The sequence below is a fragment of the Felis catus genome, chromosome A1, assembly GCF_018350175.1.
Source record: "Felis catus isolate Fca126 chromosome A1, F.catus_Fca126_mat1.0, whole genome shotgun sequence".
NCBI classification, from domain to species: domain Eukaryota; kingdom Metazoa; phylum Chordata; class Mammalia; order Carnivora; family Felidae; genus Felis; species Felis catus.
Window position 1 is genome coordinate 129,807,532 of NC_058368.1, and position 22,105 is coordinate 129,829,636.

General features: G+C 39.0%; 3 protein-coding genes across 10 annotated transcripts in view; 2 read left to right on the plus strand and 1 right to left on the minus strand.

Annotated features, from left to right (window-relative positions):
* Positions 1-6,597, plus strand: part of KIF2A (kinesin family member 2A) — a 67,694-nt gene extending 61,097 nt beyond the window's left edge. For all 4 annotated transcript variants that reach the window (XM_023256931.2, XM_023256941.2, XM_023256945.2 and 1 more), the window contains one exon: positions 1,212-6,597. In XM_023256931.2, the coding sequence (XP_023112699.1) occupies positions 1,212-1,297 (86 nt within the window). In that variant the 3' untranslated portion in view covers positions 1,298-6,597. The remainder of the gene's footprint in view (positions 1-1,211) is intronic.
* On the minus strand, positions 4,371-16,129 carry DIMT1 (DIM1 rRNA methyltransferase and ribosome maturation factor). 5 transcript variants are annotated; one of them, XM_003981005.5, is made up of 12 exons: positions 15,866-16,129; positions 15,468-15,541; positions 13,783-13,869; positions 11,652-11,713; positions 11,475-11,568; positions 11,339-11,388; positions 10,139-10,262; positions 9,680-9,772; positions 8,569-8,633; positions 7,728-7,791; positions 6,444-6,550; positions 4,371-4,922 (listed from the first exon to the last, which is right to left on the minus strand). In XM_003981005.5, the coding sequence occupies exons 1-12, from the start codon at positions 15,942-15,944 to the stop codon at positions 4,880-4,882; spliced, it is 942 nt and encodes a 313-aa protein (XP_003981054.2). In that variant the 5' UTR covers positions 15,945-16,129; the 3' UTR covers positions 4,371-4,879. The 5 variants fall into 5 exon arrangements, with proteins under 5 accessions (XP_003981054.2, XP_006927818.2, XP_019690393.2 ...); XM_006927756.4 differs by having other exon boundaries at positions 15,882-16,125; XM_019834834.3 differs by lacking the exon at positions 15,468-15,541 and having other exon boundaries at positions 15,882-16,129.
* Positions 16,130-16,263: 134 nt separating this feature from the next.
* IPO11 (importin 11) overlaps positions 16,264-22,105 on the plus strand; it is a 212,120-nt gene continuing 206,278 nt past the window's right edge. The window contains exon 1 of the mRNA XM_045061184.1: positions 16,264-16,286. The gene's annotated coding sequence lies outside the window, so the exon portion shown is untranslated. The remainder of the gene's footprint in view (positions 16,287-22,105) is intronic.

Genomic DNA, 22,105 nt, shown 5'->3' on the forward strand with positions numbered 1-22,105 from the left:
AAGAAATTACTGTCTAGCTATTATATTATTCAGTCCTTTCTTAGAAAAAAAATTATTTTGCCCTTCAGAGATAATTTTGGTATATAAGAAGTATGAGAGCTTTTATCTTTGTCTTAGCGGGTATGAGGTCCAGAAGTCCTTAAATTCCTTTCTAAATTTCAGAAGAGTTAATTTTTTAAATACCCCTGTACTTCTGAAGGGGGGAAAGAAATTGAGATTCCACCTTGAATCTTTTCTTCTAAAGACCATCACCTTTGTGCTGTTAGTGCATTTTAAGTTGGGTAATTGTTCAGGGTGCTATCTCATCTGCATTGTACAGTGCTTACCAGTGTCTTTGGTCTCTGTTGACAAGAGGACTGTGGTCACTACCCCAGTTGAAACAAACAGAAATGTCTAGATATTATCAGATGGGGGGGCGGGGGGGTTGGTGGGAAACATCACCTGCAGTTAAAGAAAGGAGATGAGATATTTCTCATCTTCACAGCTGTTATTTGCCTGTCAGTTTACCTATTTCCTATTCTTATGCGACTCTGAGTTAATACATAAGAGTAAAACAGAATTGTAAGACCAAAAAATGTATTGTGCTATAATCCCCTGCCCCTGTCTCCCTTTCCAGTACAAAATAACATTTCTTTTTAAAAATTCAAACAGCTTTTGAAATTTCATAGCTTAATTGAGTAAAGTAGGCATTGGGTATAGAAGCTTCTTAATATATTGAGGAAAGAAAGGTCTATAGTTTAATAAGACTGAAGGGTGCCTGGCTGGCACAGTCAGTAGAGCATGTGACTCTTGATCTCGGGGCTGTGACTTTGAGCCCCACGTTGGGGCTTCAGTACGGAGTACTGAAAAACAAAAAGACTCAGTGTTCTTTTAGACATGACTATACACATTTAACACACACATATCTAGCCTGTGTACACTTCAGAAGGAATTCAGATAAACTAAAATTGAACACTGTAAAATGTACCAAGCAGATCAAAAAAGGTCAAGGTATAGAAAAAAACATAATTTCATGAATCTGTGGATAATGAAACTGTTGCTATAGTTGACTATTGTATTTAGTTCTGAGTTTCTGGGCAGCAAAGAACAAAAGGAAAGATCGTTAGTTAATGTTATGAAGTAAGACAGCTGACTTGATAGGACCCATGAAATTATATACTGTATTGCATGCGATGCAGTACTTACTCTCTTGTTCTTTTCTTTTTTCCAAGATAAAGTGAAATCTTTTCGTGCAGCTCTACAAGAAGAAGAACAGGCCAGCAAGCAAATCAACCCGAAGAGACCCCGTGCCCTTTAAATCAGCATTTGCTGCTAGAGGATCCCCAGAACCCACATTACTGTAACATACAGTGGTTCAGCTGTTAAGGGCCATTTGAAAGTTTGAAATTTTAAGTGTCTGTGGAAAATGTCTTGTCCCTTCACCTGAATGACATTTCAATTTTGTGAAACACTCCTTTGTCTACAAAATGCTTCTAGTCCACGAGGCACAACCAAGATTGGGAATAGTGAGGCATTTTGTTTCATTTACCCAAACAGTGATTTACTTTTGGAGATCCTTGCCAATTTTATTTTCTGTATGATGAAGTGAGATTGTGGACTTGATCCAGAGGTGAATAGTAGGGGGAAGCCACAGCATTTCCTTTTAACTCGGTTGAATTTTCTTAGCAAGACTGAGCAGTTTTAAATCCTTTGAGTGCATGCATACCTCATCAGTGATTGTACATACCTTGCCCACTCCTAGAGACAGCTGTGCTCACCTCTTCCTGCTTTGTGCCTTGACTAAGGCTTTTGACCCTCAATTTCTGAAGCACAGCCAAGATAAATTACATTCCTTAATTGTCCTTGTAAATTACCTTTATTGTGTGTACATTTTTACTGTATTTGAGACTTTTTTTGTGTGTGACTAGTTAATTTTGCAGGATGTGCCATATCATTGAATGGAACTAAAGTCTGTGACAGTGGACATAGCTGCTGGACCATTCCATCTTATATGTAAAGAAATCTGGAATTATGATTTTACAACCATATAATGTGGTTATAATTTTCTTAGCATTTTCTTTGTAAAGAACTAAAATATAAACTAGTTGGTGTATAATAAAAAGTAATGAAATTCTGAGAAGAGTTTTATCTTAGGATAATACATATATATATGCAGTGTGTGTTCCAGTGTGGTATTAACAGGACTAATAGTGCAATTTGATCCTTACCAATACCATTACTTAAGTTAAAGTGTCCATTAGCACCCCAAAATGTACCTTTTAAATGTACTGGTAAAGGAAATTGGCTTCTGATGCATGAATATTTACATGTACACTGAAAGTAGTCCATAATAGAACTGTTAGTTTAAGCCAAGTGTAGACAGTACATCACTCCCTTGAAAAAGAATTAAGCTAAAAAAAGAGTTGACTTTGCCTTAAAAGGCAGATCGATCTAACCCAAGCCCCATCCGTTACCTACTATGTGATATTTCATCATTATTTGGTGAGAATCACCAAATCCTCACCAATAAATTGGTCTAGGGTATGCTGCTTTTTAAATGGTGGCACTATTTTTACAGATTGCTACTCCAAGGAAGAAAACTGGCCACTTTTCATGTAAATATTTTGTTAAAAGATTTATATATCTCTCTAGGAGTTTTCCCTTAGTTCCTAGGATAGAGTCCAGGAGTAGATTAACAACAAAAAGTCTCCCAAGGATGTCTTGTTTTGATTTACTCTAAGGAACTAATGCTCATTCATTTGGGCCAAAGGGAAGCTATGAATAGAGAGTCACATGAGCCAGATTCCCTACTTCATTGTTCATAGAAACCAGAGAGTAGTTGTGGGAAATCCTACACCATGGTGAAATGCTCCTCTGTAAACTTGAAATCTAGAACAAATGTAGATTTTCACAATGTGCTTATTAATAAATGATATCTATGGAATGAGTTTTAGAGATAATTTACTTCAGAACAATCACCTTTGTTTTGGAAGGGACTCAGGTTTTCTTGCAGTTGTAAGATAACGTTCTATTTGTGTTTATTTCAAAGAGAAGAGAAAGAATGGAGCAGTTACTGTGGACCTTGCAGCAGCTGCTTAAAAAGGTAGTTTTTGAGGCTAACCAACCTTCAGAGGACAATAGAGATGTGAACTTGCTCATTTTAAAGCACAGCAGATTCATCTTAATTTATTAATTAAGTACGATGGGTACTATCTCTGGAAGGTCTCCTTATGTTCAAATATGTTGCCTTATACTATAATGGCTTCATTCTGATAAGTGATCAAGGTCTATAGAAAATTGATACCAGAAAAGATGTTGGTGGTTATAATCCAATCCTTCAGTTTTACAGATAGGGAAAACTGAAGGTCAGAAAAGGGACTAAAAGTCAGTTCATGAGGGAAGAGGAAATAAGAGGGAAAGCTGAATTAATTCTTAAAATTTTCCTATAAGGATAGAGATGGTACAAATGAATTTTGCAAAGTAAGTAGTTTTGTGGTCATAAAAAAACCCTGCTCTTGAGGTATATTTAATATTTATGTAACACAAGTGGCTTGATGCAGTATTAAAGAAAAATTTTTTGGATCTGGATTAAACATTCTTGACTTTCTCAGACTTCTTGAAAGCTGATATTCCTATTAAAAAGTATTTATATAGGAATGTTTTACTATATCACTCTGAATCCAGATTTCCAAAAAAATCTGTTGAGGCAAACAACTTCCCTTCTAGGTTTACTCAGTGTACCGTTGTTAAAATAATTTGGAAGCAATCTTTCTATTAAGTTAGGTTTTTAAAAAGCCAATTATTAAGATATTTTTGTTAATTTCCTCATATAAATTATCAGCTACTGTAATTATTACAGGACATTAATAATGATTTAAACATAGTAGCTAATTAAGACTTGTTTATGGTATCTATTAAAATTCTCATCCTGACATTTTAAAACTTAAAAACATTTTAAAAATAGCTTAGAACAGTATGTGAAAAGGTACTGGAACTTTTAATTTTCCGTAAGTCATGTGAACACTGGGAGCCTGTAGTTCTGGGAAAATGGCTGGTTAAGATTTTTTTTAAGTAAGTTGAAGGGCGGAATTTTAACCTCATAGCCAGTTTTGATTTACAAAACCCTTTAGAATTTCGTTAAACCAGTGGCTTTCCCCAAGAAAAAAACCATACTATCTTATAGTTGATTTCATCCTAGTTGAGCGTCCTGTTATCACAGTTGAGGAAATCATGCCTAGAAGTAATGTGCCCGGCACCACCACACGGTGGCAGTAGCAGACTCATGCTTATCCAGAACTGTGAAGTAGCTTATGATGCTATAGGACAGCTTAAAGGTGTGGGCAGAGATAGAAGGTGTATAAGATGAACAGAAAAAAATGAGAGAAGCAAAGTAAGAAACAAGTGTTTTATTGTGCACATGAATAAAAAGAAATCGCACAGGGAATATGTAACTTGAGTTAAGCATATTTTAACTGACTGTTTGAGGGACAAAGGCCTACAGAGGCCCTCATGGTAATATATAACATAGAAAATAGAAGAGTAACATCTTTATACAATAAACTGTTAGAAATAAGTTTAAGTGTAAAGTTGTGCGTGCCTGCGGCTCTTAAAGATTACCGTGTAGAGACTGGACCCTGCCCTATGTTAAATATTAAAAACACCAAAACCAAAAAAAACAAAAAAACAAAAAAAAAAAACCAAAAAAAAAAACTTGGGTACTTAGAATTGACTTACTACCATAAAATTTCAGAGTAATAAATGGTGACAGTGGTAGTATTAAATCAAAACTAGTCAAGCACATAGTGTTCCAGTGGAGCAAAAGCATAGTTTATCTTCTCTGTTAGAAATGTATAATTGCGGTTTCTTTTTCTTGGGCTTGAAAATTCTCTTTTCCAGATACCTAAGAAAAATGTATACCTTCTGCGTTGAATCCATGTAGCAATCTGAAAAAAGAAACCAAAATGAGATGGTATTGAAAAGATAATTTATAACCTATAACAATGCATAGTTCCTGTACCATGAATTCTAAAACAAACACATCAAACCTCTGAAACCCACCCACTCCTAACACCAGTCATTAAAGAAACTTTATTCTTCAATTAAATTTCTAAGATATATATTGGTTAAAAATCACATCATTTTGGTGCCTCTTTTGTCTCATAGCCTGTATGTCTTAAGTCATGGTGAATTTGACCAAATTATCTTAGACCTCCACTATCCAGGCATAAGAGCTCACTGGCACTTGTGAAGCTATTTGGAACTGGAGACTGAAGAGAGATGAATGGCTAATCATCCATGTCCATTTTTCCTCTCTGGGCTCACTATTACTAAGGTTCAAATTAAGTACTGACACATTGCTTTTCTCTGGATACCAATGTATTTATTGGATCCTAGTTAGCAAACTGCATATGCTTAATAACCTTGAAGAAATTTGGTGAGAATGAAAGAAAATAAGATGAAATATTTCTTTAGAGCTGAGATTATTTTCAGGATGGTGACAGTTCAAGATGGATTCGAATGTCTGAAAATGGAAGATCGGTTCTTATGAATAATTTCAACTCCTATGACTAACCCCTGATAAAGACTCAGTAGTTCTGCTAGCCTGTCGATGTAAAATATAAACCCCATTTGTCTTAGTTATATAGAACTGTTTCCAGCTCAGAAAAGTCAAACCAATTCCTTTGGTAACAATCTATCCTCATTTTTTATTCAGCTCCTAGAACATGGAATTTTAAATATGAATCGGCTAAAATAGGCAAAAACTGTGCAGTAAGTGATGGTTTATTAGTTAGGAAATCAGTTTTAGTGATTGAAAACTGTGAGTATAGGTTAATAACTACCTGGGTAACTGAAGCCTTATTTTGCTTTCATACCACTTACTTGTTTAAGGAAAACAAAGTTTGGTCTGCATTGCCCAGATAGTTATGACACCCTTCTTTTATTTTAGGTGTGTAGAACTTGCCTCCGTCTACAAAACAAGTAACTATTTTATTAAACCGGTTGGTTAGAAATGAAAACCAGGTATGATTGTAAACTGGCATTATTTCATGTGTAGGATCTGTTTTAACAATAGCTATTCCCATCAGAGAAAAAGAATGAGATGCAACTATATCCATTATGCTTCTTCTACCTTCCAGGCTACTATGAAGACACACATTAAGATGAACTATGAATGGGAGTTGGGGGAAGAGGCTGAAGGGGAGGAGCACACACACCACAACACACATTGACACAGAGGCTATCTCCAGGCTCGGACTGTTCTTTATTACTGTTCTTAAAATGTTCATTCTGCTGCAACTAACTAGCCTCCATCTTCTACACCAAATACTATTCCATGCCATGGAAGTGCTATGCAATAACTCCAGGTAGCACCTTATACCGCTTAAAAGCCTTTAAATCTCTAATCTGAGGGTGTCACAGTAAAGAAATGTAAACACCTTAGGAAAAAAGAAAAATGTAATTACCTGATAAAGTCATCTATGTCCATGGAACGGGCCCGCTTGTCACTAAAACCTGTGCTGGTTAGGATTTGCTGTATTTTATCTGCTATGCTGAAATCTTCTGGTATTATCTATCAATATAAGATTCAGAATAAATGAACAACATATCTTTAATGAAGTCACGTTGACTCTTTTTTGTTTGTTTAGCTCAGTAACTGATAAAATAGTCACCTTTATCTGCTTACGACAGTTTGAAAAGCCTATTTGTACAGTTAATAAGACTCGGACCACCAGTTATGCGGTGGTTCTTCAGTGCATACCAGATACTCAGAAAACTGGATGAGTTACTCATGTATACTCCCCCTTTTAAAAATTCTGGATGGTCAGTTTCAGGATTAAGGTACTTTATGTCACAAAATAAATCAAGCTACAAACTAAATTTTAAAGCAGGTGTTACTCCTTTAAAAATAACCTCACATTTTCTTGGCACAAATTTAATTTTACCAGCCACATTTTCTCAAAGAGATAACCTCCAACCTTTGAGAATATTAAATATTTCATACCACATTTTTTTCTCCAAATATTTTTCTTAATCCAGTTTAATGATGTTTTATGACTTTGTCCATAAGAAGAGAAACTGAAGGTAGCAATATATTAAGCTATATAAGATCTGAGTCCAAAAATACAATGGAAATTTGCTTTTATCTTTCTGCTGTTTAATTTGAATTAAATTATCAGACATCACATAACTACTCTATAGTTATGTGTAGGTGGGCTTACCCACATACAACATTGGTTAAAGAAAATGTTGCACAGATGATGATAAAGAGGCTCATAACCAAAAATCTATTCAGCCTATACTTTATTCTAATTATGCCAATTTCTGGATTAAAAAAAAAAAGTTACAGAATGGTAACTTTAAATCTGGAATTGCTACGTGAGCAACAAACAAGGAATGATCACAATTCAGAGTATAGCGAATGGTACATAATTTGAGCCGAACAAACTACACATGCCTAAAGCTTTAAGAAAATTACGAGTCAACTGAATCTTTTTATGTCTAAGAACAACTGTACAGTTAAGCTTAGTGGTGTAATCCAGGCTGCTCAGCTCTGGTCCAAGAATATACCGCAATACTGACATATTAGGGTTCAATATTAAGGTTGTGTTAGTTAAACACCACTTTTCAGGATCACATGGAATGTGCAAAATTAGTAAGCTAGTGATGAAAAGGAGTAAGAAGCAGAGGGGCATTTTGAAACACAGCAAATCGAAACCAAAGAGACCACAGAAACTTTTTTTGCTTACAATATTATGGACCGAACAGTGAATTCTGTAGTTTTTTTCCAAAAGCTGTTGCACTGCACTTGACCTATAATATAAAGGAAGTGATATCACTATTACTCCAAAATCAGAGATTATAAATAATTTCCTTTCAGTTTATTATAAATTTAAATCTATGTTCCACATGGTAAAATTAAGGGACTAAAAAAGGTGTTAATATTTAAACTTGTGAAACAACCACAAACTGGTTATATTTAAAAGGTAAAGTTTCCCAAGTAGGTCCCATGCTGTCAGTGGCAGCCCGATGCTGAGCTAGATCTCACGAACCATGAGTTCACAACCAGAGCTGCAATCAGGAGTTGGATGGCTAATTGAGCCACCCAGGCGCCCCTTTTTGAAATTCTTAAAGGAGTTCTAGACTCTCCACAAAACATCACCTCAAAAAAAAAAAAAAAAGTGAAATTACAGCTTTCAGAACCTCTTTTTTTCCCTTAGGCCTCAAATTGCTCTTACAAAATTTTTTCCAAGTTAATAAAATTGCATCAATTTTTCATAGGTGTGGAAAGGACCCACTCCCCCATTTTTCCAAGGAAAAATGAGACAGATGTGTGGTCAGTTTTTGGTTTTTTTTTTTTTTTTCCATTTTGCCCAAAAACCTGATCTAATTCCAAATTCCTAGGAACGTTCTTTGTTAAATTTTCCTGCCTCCCAGAGTACCAAGTTAGTGTAAAAGGTAAAGTATATCTGGACACGGATAATCTTTACACTTTAGGATATCTGTTCAGGTATCTGTTACCAAATTCTAATACTTAGCAGTTTCTACAGCAATAGTCTTTCATATATCATAAATGAGAAAAATTCTCACTTAAATGCCGCAGACAGTGTCTTGTTCTTCCTAACAAAGGTGATCCTTACTAGGCCATCCCATTCCTGAAACAGAAAATGGATCATTTGTTATAAAATATCAAACCTTGCCTATGTCTTCTAGGTATTGTCTTTTAATATATAAAACTGAAAAGAACCTTCTGGAGTTCTGTATTTTGATCTAGCTGACGTGTAAGAAAGTAAGATATGTACTTGATTTTTGCACTTTTGTGCACTTCATTGAATATTTTATCCTCAATTTTAAAAATCAAAAAAAAAATTATTCCACATCTGAATAAAGAATGTGACATTTATAAAAATCAAAGTACCATTTTCAAAAAACATGATTCCAAATAGGATTTAGAATATAGCCTATGCAACATCCCTAAACGACCCAGAAGAGGTAACTAACCAGTCCATTTACCACTGGTTACTGACCACACAAGAAATCATGTTTTTATCCAAGCCGACTGCAGTATGGTTTTACATCCAGTGATCTAACTACTTAATTGCAGAAACATGAATTTTGATTAAAAACTGCTACCCAGAAGATTACTCAAATCCAACTATTTTTATTTTATCTTGTTTTCTATCTTGTTTATTCAAATTTTTATTTGAATAAGTCAAATAGATACAGGTTTTCCATAGTTATACTCTTTAGTATGCAATTATGCACTGGCATTCTATTTTTTTTTTTTTTTTGAAAGACAGAGAACGTGCAGGAGAGGGGCAGCAGAGAGACAGGGAGAGAGAATCCCAAGCAGGCTCCAAGTTGTCAATGCAGAGCCTAGCATGGGGCTCAATCCCTTGAACCATGAGACCATGACCTGATCCGAGATCAAGAGCCAGGGGCTTAACTGAGCCACCAGGCAGGCACCCCTGCAATAACATTCTAATCTGCACTTTTTGCAAACATTTTCCATGCTTTTTTGTGCTTTTCACAATGATCTTACATCCAATTATTCCATCTACTCAATTACACAGATGTCATAATTAGCATTTTCCTGCTTGGACACTTAGGTTGACTCAATATTTTCTGCTGCTAGAGACACACATCTCCCAGCTTGGTCTTTTTTCCGACTTTATTGAATGACCTAGTATTTTAATCTCACCTGAAAATTGATAGGTGGTGGTGGATTCTTGGGTTCTATTCTTACGACACTGGATTCCACCTTTGGTGGTGGCCTGAAATTGTTCTTTCCAACCTATTAATCAGAAAATAAGGAATCCTCTCAAAAACTGCTTGGTTTTTTTTTTTTTTTTGAGAGCAAGAGAGCGCATGTGCATGCACCCACAGGAGCAAGGAAGGGGGAGAGGAAGAGGGAGAGAGGCTTAAGCAGGCTCCACTCTCAGCACGGAGCTTGATGCAGAGCTCAATCTCATGACCCTGGGACCATGACCTGAGCCGAAATCAAGAGCCAGACACTCAACCAACTGAGGCAGCCAGGCACCTCCTCCTTTTTTTTCAAATACAGTTTTAAATTAGTGATTAAATATGGTTTCCTCACAGAAGGCACAACTAGATGCTCAAGGATGAGGTAAGCCATATTATTTCACTAACAGTCACTTACTTTCATCAGATGGTCCACACGTGCTAACAGCTGTGTATTGATTGATAGTCTGCAGTATAATTTATCTCCAGGCTTTGCAACTAGTCGGAGAGCAAATTCTCTTTGAAACATAAGTACAGCACATCTGAAGAGACATTAGTAGAAAAGAGTAAGGAAAATGGTCACTTTTAACTGTAAACGTATCTTAACTTCAATTAATTGTCTTAGGTGGGAAATAGCAGTGCAAGATCTGCGGTTAATGAGAATTCATTCAGCTGCTGAGAAGGCACAACAGTTTCAGATTTAGCTTTATTACCATAAAATGATCCATCTGGCTTTTCTTTTTATAATGGCTGCACCTCCAATCCTTGCGTATGTAAGCCCTCGGTGATCAGATGAGAAAGTATTTCAGGTAAGCCCGAGTCCATTACCCTTGCTAAGAAAACAAAACCCAAACTAACAAAATTGGCTCAGGAGCCCAGTGATATTTATAGGGTAGCAAACACCCTTATGGAAGGAGAGGCAGGAGAGACAGATTGTGACGTTGGCGTCCTCCGGATATAACAGGTAAGGAACGTGGACTTTTTATTCGGCAAGCAATGGGGAGGCTTTTCGGAGGCTCTTGAACTGGAGAAGAGCACCTTCAAAGCTGGGCTTTGACTTTCAAATTTTTTTGACAATGAATCAGACCAGGAAATACTTTTGACATTGCAGGCCACGCCACAACTATCTGTATTATATGTGTTTTTACGTAACTCAAGCAAAAGTTTCATAAAATTATAATCACCTGGGCCGCATGCAATGCATGCTCTCTGATATACTTTATGCCATGTCATTAAAAAAATGACAGTCATGACTCAAGAAATTTAAACTACTAAAGGGTTTTTGACTTGGAATTTGAAAACCCCTGTTACATATCGTGCTAGAGACCAGTTAGGAGACCACTGCAATTGTCTAGACATAAGGTAATAAAAGAAGTCTGACCTGGACTAATGGAAAGAGTATTAGAAAACAGGGAAGGGCTGCCTGGTCTCAGAAGCGAAATTTATACCACACCTCCCCCAAATAACTATGTCAACTGAATAAAAAGGAAAGAAAGACCTCCATACAAATAGATACTTTCTACAGAACACATTCTTGATTCTCCAACAGTTTTTTAATTGAATTGACTTTCATCTTTGGCCCAAGATATGGCAGTAATTTTGGTCTTTTGTCACAAACCTGAAAAAAGGTCGGTGCAGCAACAGCTTGAAGACAAAGGGGGAAGAGATCTGTAAGAGAGTTCACGAGTTACTTCTGAGAAAGACACACCACAGAAGTATGTTTGTAGAATGTTCCCAACAATTTGGACACATACCTGATACGGCAAATTTGCCACACAGGCATCAAAGAATGGCAAATCTGTTTTCAACACATCACCCACCAGTACTTGAAGTTTGCTGGCCAGAGGCCTAATAATAAGGAAAAAAAGCAATTAAAAAAGATAGTGTTTCACAAGATTGAAATGCACTCTAATTCTAACTTGCATACTCACGTGCCCTGAACTCTTTTGTGAAGTTCAGCTACTAGTCTTGGGTCAAGTTCACAGGCAATTACCTATGTTAAAAAACAACACAACACAAAACAAAAAACGGTATTTGGGGGTAAATTATGGAGCGTAAATCTTGTTACCTCAGTCATAACTCTTACATGATTAAGAGGAATTAAATTTCTTTCCCCAATTCTACCATCAATATTCCTTCATTTATACTCTACTATTTCAAACAAAAAAAAAAACCACCATTGAGATAAGTAGACTCTACTCTGAGTGGCACCTGTTCAACGGCTCCCCTTCTTATGGGCTCTGGTAACACAGTTCCCTCCTTGTGCCCCTTGAGGCCTCTGGATAGTAACTCTCTGGCTGTTGCTGGCCTGTGGGTATTTCACTAATGTGTACTGGTTCCCTTAACCCCACTTTGAAATTTTGGATGCATTTAATTGGAAACGGAGACACAGAAGGTACCAGCAGCAGCCAGGCAGTATCCCAATCTCAGAGACTCATGCTTCAGCTCTTCAGGTCTGCTTCTCTAGCACCCAATACTCCAGCCTCCTTGCTTTGTCCCCTGGAGCCTAGAGGCGGTAGCTACTCTTCATAATTATTATTTTTGGGTTACTTCAGTGTTTCCATTTTATTCTTTTAGTCACCTAACAACTTTGTAACTAATTCCCTCTATCACATACCCTGTATTGAAATATCTAACATGGGTTCTATTTTCCTGACTGATATATCCCATACTTTTTTTTGTAATCCATTTTTTTAAATTGAGATATGGTTGACATATAACATTCTATTAGTTTCAGGTGTATAGCATAGCCTATATTTATATTGCACAATATGTACATATTTTGAAAAAGTCTAGTTAGCATCCATTACCACACACACAGTTAAATTTTTGTCTTGTAATGAGAACTTTTAAGATCTACTCTCTTTGGGGTACCTGGATGGTTCAGTCGATGTAGCGTCTGACTTCGGCTCAGGTCATGATCTCACTATTCATAGGTTTGAGCCCTGCATCGGACTTTGTGCTGACAGCTCAGAGCCTGGAGCCTGTTTTCGATTCTGTGTCTCCCTCTCTCTCCACCCCTCCCTCACTTGCGCTCTTGTCTCTCCCAAAAATGAATAAATGTTAAAGAAAACAATTAAGAAAAAAAAAAAGATCTACTCTCTTAGCGACTTTAAAATATACATACAACAAAAGGAGGGCCTGGGTGGCTTAGTCAGTTAAGTGTCTGACTCTTGATTTCAGATCAGGTCGGGATCTCATGGTTGGTGAGTTGGAGCCCCATGCTGACCTCTGTGCTGACAGTGCGGAGCCTGCTTGGGATTCATTCTCTCTCTCTCTCCCTCTCTCTGCCCCTCCCCTGTGCGCTCTCTTTCTCTCAAAATAAATAAATAAGCAAACAAACAAACAAACAAACAAACATTATATATATAGGGGCACCTGAGTGACTCAGTCGGTTGAGCGTCCAAATTCAGCTCAGGTCATGATCTCACAGTTCATGATTTCAAGCCCTACATTGGGCTCTGTGCTGACAGCTCAGGGCCTGAAGCCTGCTTCAGATTCTGTGCCTTCCTCTCTCTCTGCCCCTCCCCTGCTCACACTCGGTCTCTCTCTCTCAAAATTAAATATTAAAAACATTTATATATATATTATATATACATGTTATTAATTATAGTGACCTGCTGTACATTCCATTTCTAGGACTTACTCTTTTTATACCTGGAAGTTTGTATCTTTTGACCACTTTCACTCATCTTGCCTACATCCTGCATGTGTGTTTTTTAATTAATTAATTAATTTTGAGAGAGACTGAGCAAGGTAGGGGCAGAGAGAGAGGGAAAGAGAGAATCCCATGTAGGTCCCACATTATCAGTGCAGAGCCCAATGTGCGATCCCGGGAACCACAAGATCATGACCTCAGTGGATATCAAGAATTGGATGCTTAACTGACTTAACTACCCAGGCGCCCGTTGCCCATATTTTTAAAGATAAAGATTTTAGCAAAGGATCAAGGGTTACTGTTAAAATAACAGCAATTAATTAAAAATAGATTTCTATTTGTAAACCAGGTGAGCTTGCCGACATAATGATTTCTGATACCAAAACACAAAATTCCGTTTTTACCTTTTTTGCCTTTTCTAGCAACTTTACAGTCATATTGCCAGTTCCAGGTCCAACTTCCAGCACCACATCAGTTGGTCTTAAGGCAGCCTGCGAGCAAGCACGACCACGTTAGCTTTACTAGCACATATGAACACATCATTTAATTTATACCTATCTTTGCTTAAAAGCATATGGTTAAGAGATCTTATTCTGACTCCACTGTTATGAGTCCTTCATGATCTATGTGCTTAACAAAATTTTCTCTTTAACGTTAGGTGCAAGTGGAAATCTATCACCTGTTGTTGTTGTTTTTTTTAATGTTTATTCATTTTTGAGAGAGAGCACAAGCAGGGGAGGAGCAGTGAGAGAGAGAGAGAGACAGAATCCAAAGCAAGGGGGCGCCTGGGTGGCTCGGTTGGTTAAGCATCTGACTTCGGCTCAGGTCACGATGTCACGGTCCGTGGGTTCCAGCCCCGCGTCGGGCTCTGTGCTGACCGCTCAGAGCCTGGAGCCTGTTTCAGATTCTGTGTCTCCCTCTCTCTCTGACCCTCCCCTGTTCATGCTCTGTCTCTCTCTGTCTCAAAAATAAATAAACGTTAAAAAATTAAAAAAAAAAAAAAAAAGAATCCAAAGCAGGCTCCAGGCTCTATCAGCACAGAGCCCAATGCGGGGCTCCAACCCATGAACTGTGTGATCATGACCTGAGCTGAAGTTGGATGCTTAATTGACTGAGTCACCCAGGTGCCCCTCTATCACCTGTTTTAAGTTGGGGCAGTTAGGAGTCAGAAAACAGTTAGGAATCAGAAAAGCAGGAATAGCTATTCTTTCTGGGAATGGCTTTCTGTTTGCTATCTTAGAAATGATTCCAACAGCATCTTTTCACCAACTCTGTCACTATCAGCAAGTTCAAACAAGAAAGGACTATATATGAAGAGCTTGCCTGAGAATTGTAGCATGTTGTACCAGCATTTCTCAATTTTCAACTCAGTATAGTTTCAGGGATAGGAATACTTAGAAATTGTACACAAACCTGGGTGTTTGTATGTACAAAGCTGCAGTGTCCTGGGTACACACCTTTCATCAGACGCTCAAAGGAAATCCATGAGCCAAAAAGGTTAAAACATTAGGCTTTCGTTTTGCAACTGACACTAAGTCAAGATGAGATTCTCTAAGTACATAATGCTCTCTCTATAGCTCTAGGATGCTTCCTTTGTAACCGTGAAAATATCCTGTACCACATAAATTTCATGTTCTAGTACTCAATCATCCAGAATAGTAAGACAACATCGATAACCCATACAGGAGGCACTGGATTGTACCATATAAGGTTCTCTGGGGGAAAAAAACTTCCCAAGCTGTCATTAAAACATCTTTTTAGGCACTGGAGTAAACAAAAATTGATAGACGGTGTCTAGAAAAAGTGATTAGGCATAGAGTAATAATACTAATGCGGAACTGAACAAGTCCAAATGTCTACCTATGAGGTAAATAATCTACAGAAAGAATTTGGAGGCAGGAGAAACCCAGACCTACAGAACAAAGCAAATCATGCCAAAGACAGTCTGTGAATCCTAGACAGTTCTTCGATTCATTCCACAAGTATCTACAGAGCAATTGTTTTGTGACAGACATCCTCTGTGCGCTTTAGTATTCCTAAGAACAAAATCAATAAGCCCACAACTCTCATTTTCCTCTTCCACACCCACCTTATCGATAATACTGTTAACAATGAGAGGGTTTTTCAAAATATGTTGCCCAATTCCCGTGTTGAACATGAGTCCTGGAAGAAAACACGGAAGAGCCTTAATTTCCCGACGAAAAGTAGACATTAGACCGTCCTAGAGAAGAATGCAGGGTGGTTGGGGGAAGGTGTCTGCGCCAACCAGAGGCACCAAACGTCATGCTAGGAGCCTAGGGGACACCCTGTTCAAGTCCACCCCTTCTGCAGGAAAGGAAGCCAGAGGCTGCGCAAGGCCTGCGGCCGTCGATCCAAGAGCGCCGCGCCACCGGCCTCACAGTCCCGGCCCAGATCAGGGCCCGCGCCCCCGACTATGTCCTGCCCGGTGATCGGACCTGAGCATAGCCCCTTCCCGGCTGTCCCCACCTCCGGCGCTCTTCACCTCCCGGCTCTGTTTAAGTCGATCGCGGCGGCGGCCGCTCGTCCCCGGCTTGATCTTTGGCATCACCACGGGCGCGGACCTACAGGCCTTGGAGATCAGAGAGCACCAAAGCCGGCTACCCCGCACTACACGTGGGAACTTGCCACCCCAGGAGTGCCTGCACCACTCCCCGCCACGTGGGGGATGGGGTAGGGCCCGGCCCCTGTTCGCCCTGGGCCCCGCCCCCAGAAAGGGGAACGACCTTGAGCCCAGTGGTCGCCGGGAATTGTAGTCATGAGCAGGCGGAAATCCTAAACTCGAGAAACTACAGATCCCAGAAGACACCGCGCCGCCTATTCTGGCAGTTAGGATTGGCTAGTTTAGAATCGAAGCGGGTCTCTCGCCTAACTGCTTGGAGTTGGTCAAGTAAGTTTTGGGGTGGTGATCTCCCCGTTGTGGAGGAGGTTTAAATTACGCGAGGCCTTTAGGATTGTGGATGTTTCCCTCAAGCCAGGTCCTGGATCGCTGAAATCCAAAAAAGGTGTCTTTTCCGTCATGCGCCTCCCTCCTGTTTCCCAGCAAATTCTGGGGTGGGAAACCTAAGATCTCGACATAAGGAGCTTGCTCTTGGGGCGAGCGAGTTCGCCTCTTGGGTTGTGGAGAGGAGCTCCGACAATGTTAACAAAGTTGCTTTGCTTCCTTTTTGTGCCATTCATTAATTACCTAAATGTTTATCGGGCGCCAACTATTAAACTCTACTGGGTGCTGGAGATTCAAAGTTTATACAGGAAACCGCTCTTCTCAGTCTATTCTATTGGGAGCGAGAGGCAGAAAGTCCGAAACGCTGTAAATGTAGTAAGTATGGATTGAGTATTGTTGTAGTACAGTGTATCTGACTGTAGGCTCCCTGCGTACAAGATCCACATCTGTTTGGCCACGTTTTTTATTTTTTTGTGTGTACTCTATTTTCTTGATGAAACGGTTTGAATTACCAGCGCTGCCTCTTTCTTGCTAAATTAACACGTGTGCGTTCCCCAGCGTTGGCCTCTCTTTGCTGTTATTCTAATTCAGTAAAAAACTAATAACCTTAGTAGCATCTTCAACTACTTATGACATTTCACTAATCATTAATTTATTACACAATTCTGGAGAATCTACATTATTCCAGGTACTGCGTCAACTATTAGGAATAAAAAGCGACGTGATCTCTGCTTTTAGGGAACCTTCTGTCAAGAGAGGGAGACATGAAAGTTATTACAATAATAACACCATTTGGTGTTCAATTACATGCCAGATATTTTGGGTACATTATTTCATTTAATCTTTTCAAACAAGTCTCTGGAATAGGTCTTAGCATTATATCCATTTTACAGATGAGGGCGCTGAAGGATAAAAATGTTCAATATCTTGGGGCGCCTGGGTGGCGCAGTCGGTTAAGCGTCCGACTTCAGCCTGGTCACGATCTCGCGGTCTGTGAGTTCGAGCCCCGCGTCGGGCTCTGGGCTGATGGCTCGGAGCCTGGAGCCTGTTTCCGATTCTGTGTCTCCCTCTCTCTCTGCCCCTCCCCCGTTCATGCTCTGTCCCTCTCTGTCCCAAAAATAAATAAACGTTGAAAAAAAAATTAAAAAAAAAATGTTCAATATCTTGGGGCACCTGGGTGGCCCGTCGATTAAGTGCCTGACTCTTGATTTTGGTAGGCTCAGGTCATGATCTCAGCTGTTAATGGGATACAGCCCTGAATCCAGCTCTGCCCTGATAGTGCAGAGCCTGCTGCGGATTCTCTCTCTCTGCTCCTCTCCAACTTGTTCTAACAAGCTAAAAAAAAAAAAAAAAAAAGCTTACCTTTAAAAAAATTAATACCTTGCTCAAGTTCACACAGTAAATGACAGATGCATCTGCATCTGTATTCCAAAGTTTGTGTATTTGTAAAAAAAAAAAAAAAAAAGGTATGATCATAGCACAGTGAGGAACATTTTCAAAATACAATATTTGAGTGGAGTCTTGAAAGACAAAAATTAGCCAGGGGAAATTTGGGAATTCAGAGGAAACCCTACTCACAAAGCGAAGATATAAACGAGTGTAAGGGAGAAAAAGAAACATGGTATAGCTGAGGAATTAATAGGAAACGTAAATAGGGGCTTACTGCAAATGGCCGAAAATGTTACGCCAAGGAGTATTGGTAGAATCAAAGTAACCATTTTGCATTTTCTCCTCCTCTCCGGGCTGTGAGAATTGTGGGACATCACACAGTACCATAGGTAGGAGATATTCATGGGCTCCACTTTTAGCTGGGTTTTGAACCCTGCCCAGCCAGTGCTTTTGAATTTCCTCTAATCCTCTCCCTTTCTCCGTAAAAGATCTTCAAACCTGAATTCTTCTCAGGCCCGCTTGCCTACCACCTCCCCAGTTCCCTTTCAGCAGAAGGCCCTGCCTTTTACTTCACAAAAGAAATGCAAGATCACCTCAAGGACATGCTCATTTTCCTGGGTTACTGTTCTGCACTCTGGGGATACAGCCGTGAGCAAAACAAAGCAGAGCTTACCCTCTAGTGGGGGGAAAACAGACATTCTGAAGGTGGTGATGAACATGCGGGGAAAAAAGCAAGGCAGAGGAGCTAGATAAAGATCAACAGGGTAGGTGGGAGAGGTTATTTTATATAGCATGGTGGGGCGAGACTCCCATGATGGGGATAATTTGATCAGAGACCTTCGGGCACAAATCTAAAAGTGACTCACAGTACATCTCACACTCTGGCCATTTCTGCTACAACTAACTGCAGGACAGTGAGTGAGGAAAGCTTGAAGGTAGGAGATACTGTGAAGGTAACTACAATGGTATGCTAGAAAGAAAGAGGGGTGCAGGTTTTGCTAGGAGAATTCATATGGATAGGCCAGGGAGAGCTTGAAATTTTGCAGTGGGGAGATAGTTGGAAAAAAAAAGTGGTTTAGCATTAAACTCATGGGTGAGTCTGTGTCCTAGACGGAATCTCTCTTTTCATAGTTGAGGATTCTGCAAAAAGGAAGTCCCCCATTTGCTTTTACTAAAGAGTAAATAGGGTAGACCGTAAGGATGGAAAACCAAATGATAGCCAAATGCTACTTTTTTAGGCGTAAAATAGCAAGACCCTCCTAGAAGAGGCTACATCTTTTAAGCCACAGAAAACAAAGGGACGGAGGTGACGGTGGACAGTTACCTTGCCTAGAGTCTAAATTAGTGTTTGTCTAAATATGAATCTTCGACCACCTGCATCAGAAACACTAGGGCACATGTTATGGGCTGAATTGTATCCTCCCAAAATTCATACGTTAAAGCCCTAATCTCTCGTACCTCAGAATGTATCTATATTTGGAGATAGGACCTTCAAAGAGATGATCAAGCAGGAATGAGATCACTAAGTTGGGCCCTAATCCAACGACTGGTATCCTTTTAAAAGGAGGACGTTTGTATACACAGATACCAGGGTCATGTGTGCACAGAGAAAAGACCTTATGGGCACACGGAGAAGGTGGCTATCTATAAGCCAAGGAGAGAGGCCTTAGGAGAAACCAACCGTGCTGACACCTTGATCTTGGATTTCTGGCTTCCAGAACTGTGAAAAATACATTTTTGTTTTTGCAGGGAGGGAGAGAGTGCAAGGGAGGAGGAGGAGAGAGGGGGACAGAGGATCTGAAGAAGTGGGTTCCACACTGATAGGCTTATGGCATCGCCCGATGTGGAGCTTGAACTCACACCACAAGATCATGACCTGAGTTGAAGTCAGACCCTCATCCGACTGAGCCACCCAGGTGCCCCTATATTTCTATTCTTTAAGCCCCCCAACTTTTCTAGTGGTATTTTCTTTTAAATTTTTTTTTAATGTTTATTTATTTTTGAGACAGAGAAAGACAGAGCATGAACGGGGGAGGGGCAGAGAGAGAGGGAGACACAGAATTCGAAGCAGGCTCTAGGCTCTGAGCCAACAGCCCAGAGCCCGACACGGGGCTCGAACTCACGGACCGTGAGATCGTGACCTGAGCTGAAGTTGGATGCTCAACCGCCTGAGCCACCCAGGCGCCCCTCTAGTGGTATTTTCTATGGCAGCCCAAGCAAACTAATATAGCACATAATGAAAATTTACATTTCCAAGCCCCACCTTGAACATTCTGGATCAGAATAGGATTGGGCCCTGGCAAATGCATTTTTTTTTTTTTTAAATTTTTTTTTCAACATTTATTTATTTTTGGGACAGAGAGAGACAGAGCATGAACAGGGGAAGGGCAGAGAGAGAGAGGGAGACACAGAATCGGAAACAGGCTCCAGGCTCTGAGCCATCAGCCCAGAGCCCGACGCGGGGCTCGAACCCACGGACCGCAAGATCGTGACCTGGCTGAAGTCGGACGCTCAACCGACTGCGCCACCCAGGCGCCCCCTGGCAAATGCATTTTTAATAAACCCTCCAGGAAAGTCTGATGTACACCAAAGGTAAGGATTTATTGCTTTCTGCAATAAAATAAAGTATGTTGAGGAATTTCTACAGAAATGAAAGAGAATGGGGAGGGCTACCATCATAAGCACAGGGGTCCCCTTATTACATAATTACATAAATAAAATGGCCATATGACATCATCTTTTTTTTTTTCTGTTAGTTTCAAGATGGCATTCAGAAGTGAGACAAAATGGGATGCACCATGGATCCATGAATCCTAGAAAGTTGTGTGACACTGGGTTATGACCTGCATTAAAGAAATGAGAATTGGAAATTGATGGTGGAATGTATTTGAGTTATCTTTGCAGCCACGAATGGCTTTGAATTATATAATCTTATGCTTTTCTGGTTCATGTTTATCTCCATTGTTAATTAAAAATATTTATTTTTCAATTTGGAATTGCACAATGGATTCATTGCCATTTTTATTTTATTTTATTTTGTTTTTGATATAATGTGTCATGACTGGAAAAAGAATTATAATCGAGGCGCCTGGGTGGCTCAATTAGTTGAGCGTCCAACCTCATCTCAGGTCATGATCTCGTGGTTTGTGAGTTCGAGCCCCACATCGGGCTCTGTGCTGACAGCTCAGCACAGATTCTGTGTCTCCCTCTCTCTCTGCCCCTCCCCTGCTTGTGCTGTGTCTCTCTCTGTCTCTCAAAAATAAATTTAAAAATGTTGAAAAAGAATTATAATCACAGTTGCTTTGGTAGAAGAGGCTTACTTAAATTTACCAGCATGCATGAAATGATAACATTTTAAATGTGCCAGGGAATACAATAAGGAATAACAATAAAATGTAAGCATTTCCCTGTGTAAAATATATTTCCTTGTAGACTTTTAATGTATTGAAAAGTCATAAGAGCGCCTGGGTGGCTCAGTCAGTTAAGCAGCCTACTTTGATTCAGGTCATGATCTCGCAGTTCTTGAGTTTCAGACCCACTTTGGGCTCTGTGCAGACAGTTTGGAGCCTGGAGATTCTATCTCTTTCTTTCTGTGCTCCTCCCCCACTTGCAATCTGTCTTTCTCAAAAATAATATACATTAAAAAAAAAGTAAAAAAAGAGAAAAGTAAAAACATTAAGAATGTTTGAATTTCACACTTTTAACACATTCATTAACATCTACTGTGTTCTTATGAAAAAGGAGTATAATTCGCTTGGACAGAAAACAAATTGAAATCTAATGATATCAATTGTTCAATTTGATTAGAACAATGAACATTATTATTATTGTGCCAATATTCAAATCTCAATGGTAAATAAAATACGACCTTACAAAGCTGGACAATTTCAAAAAAGTACCTAGTGTCTTAATTTCTACTAGGCTGTTTAAATCTTAACAGAAAAGTATAATGAAATTTGGCTGAAAGAAGTTAATATATCTTGAATATTATGGGCAAGATTCTTCTATAAACATACTCTTAATTTTTTTTCAGATCATTATAAATGCTATCTTAAATTAAGGAAAGTAATTAAGAAACACAATTATGGTCTCTGTTTATTATCAGCAGGAGTCTAAACATTGTCACTGAATATCTAATATCTAATAATTGTTTCTCCCCAAAGTGTCTGTCAGATAAATTTTTTCATATCATCCCCTTAAAATAGTATGTATCGTGTTGCAAAATGAAATTTTTTGAAGTTTTACAAATATAACAAAAATAAATTATTATCGTACTAAGAATTCTACTTGTGAATTATAATAGAGCCTGTTATATATTTTATTTTAAGATCTACAGTTATATATTTTTGTTTTCTGTTTTATGGATTTTGAAGTGC

Coding starts and splice junctions, on each gene's coding strand:
- DIMT1 (XM_003981005.5), bottom strand. CDS start 15,944: ATGCCAAAGATCAAGCCGGGGACGAGCGGCCGCCGCCGCGATCGACTT. Junction 7,792..8,568: donor ACACTGTCTGCGGCATTTAA/GTGAGAATTTTT, acceptor TTTATATTATAG/GTCAAGTGCAGTGCAACAGC. Junction 6,551..7,727: donor ACTGTTCGGTCCATAATATT/GTAAGCAAAAAA, acceptor TTATATTGATAG/ATAATACCAGAAGATTTCAG.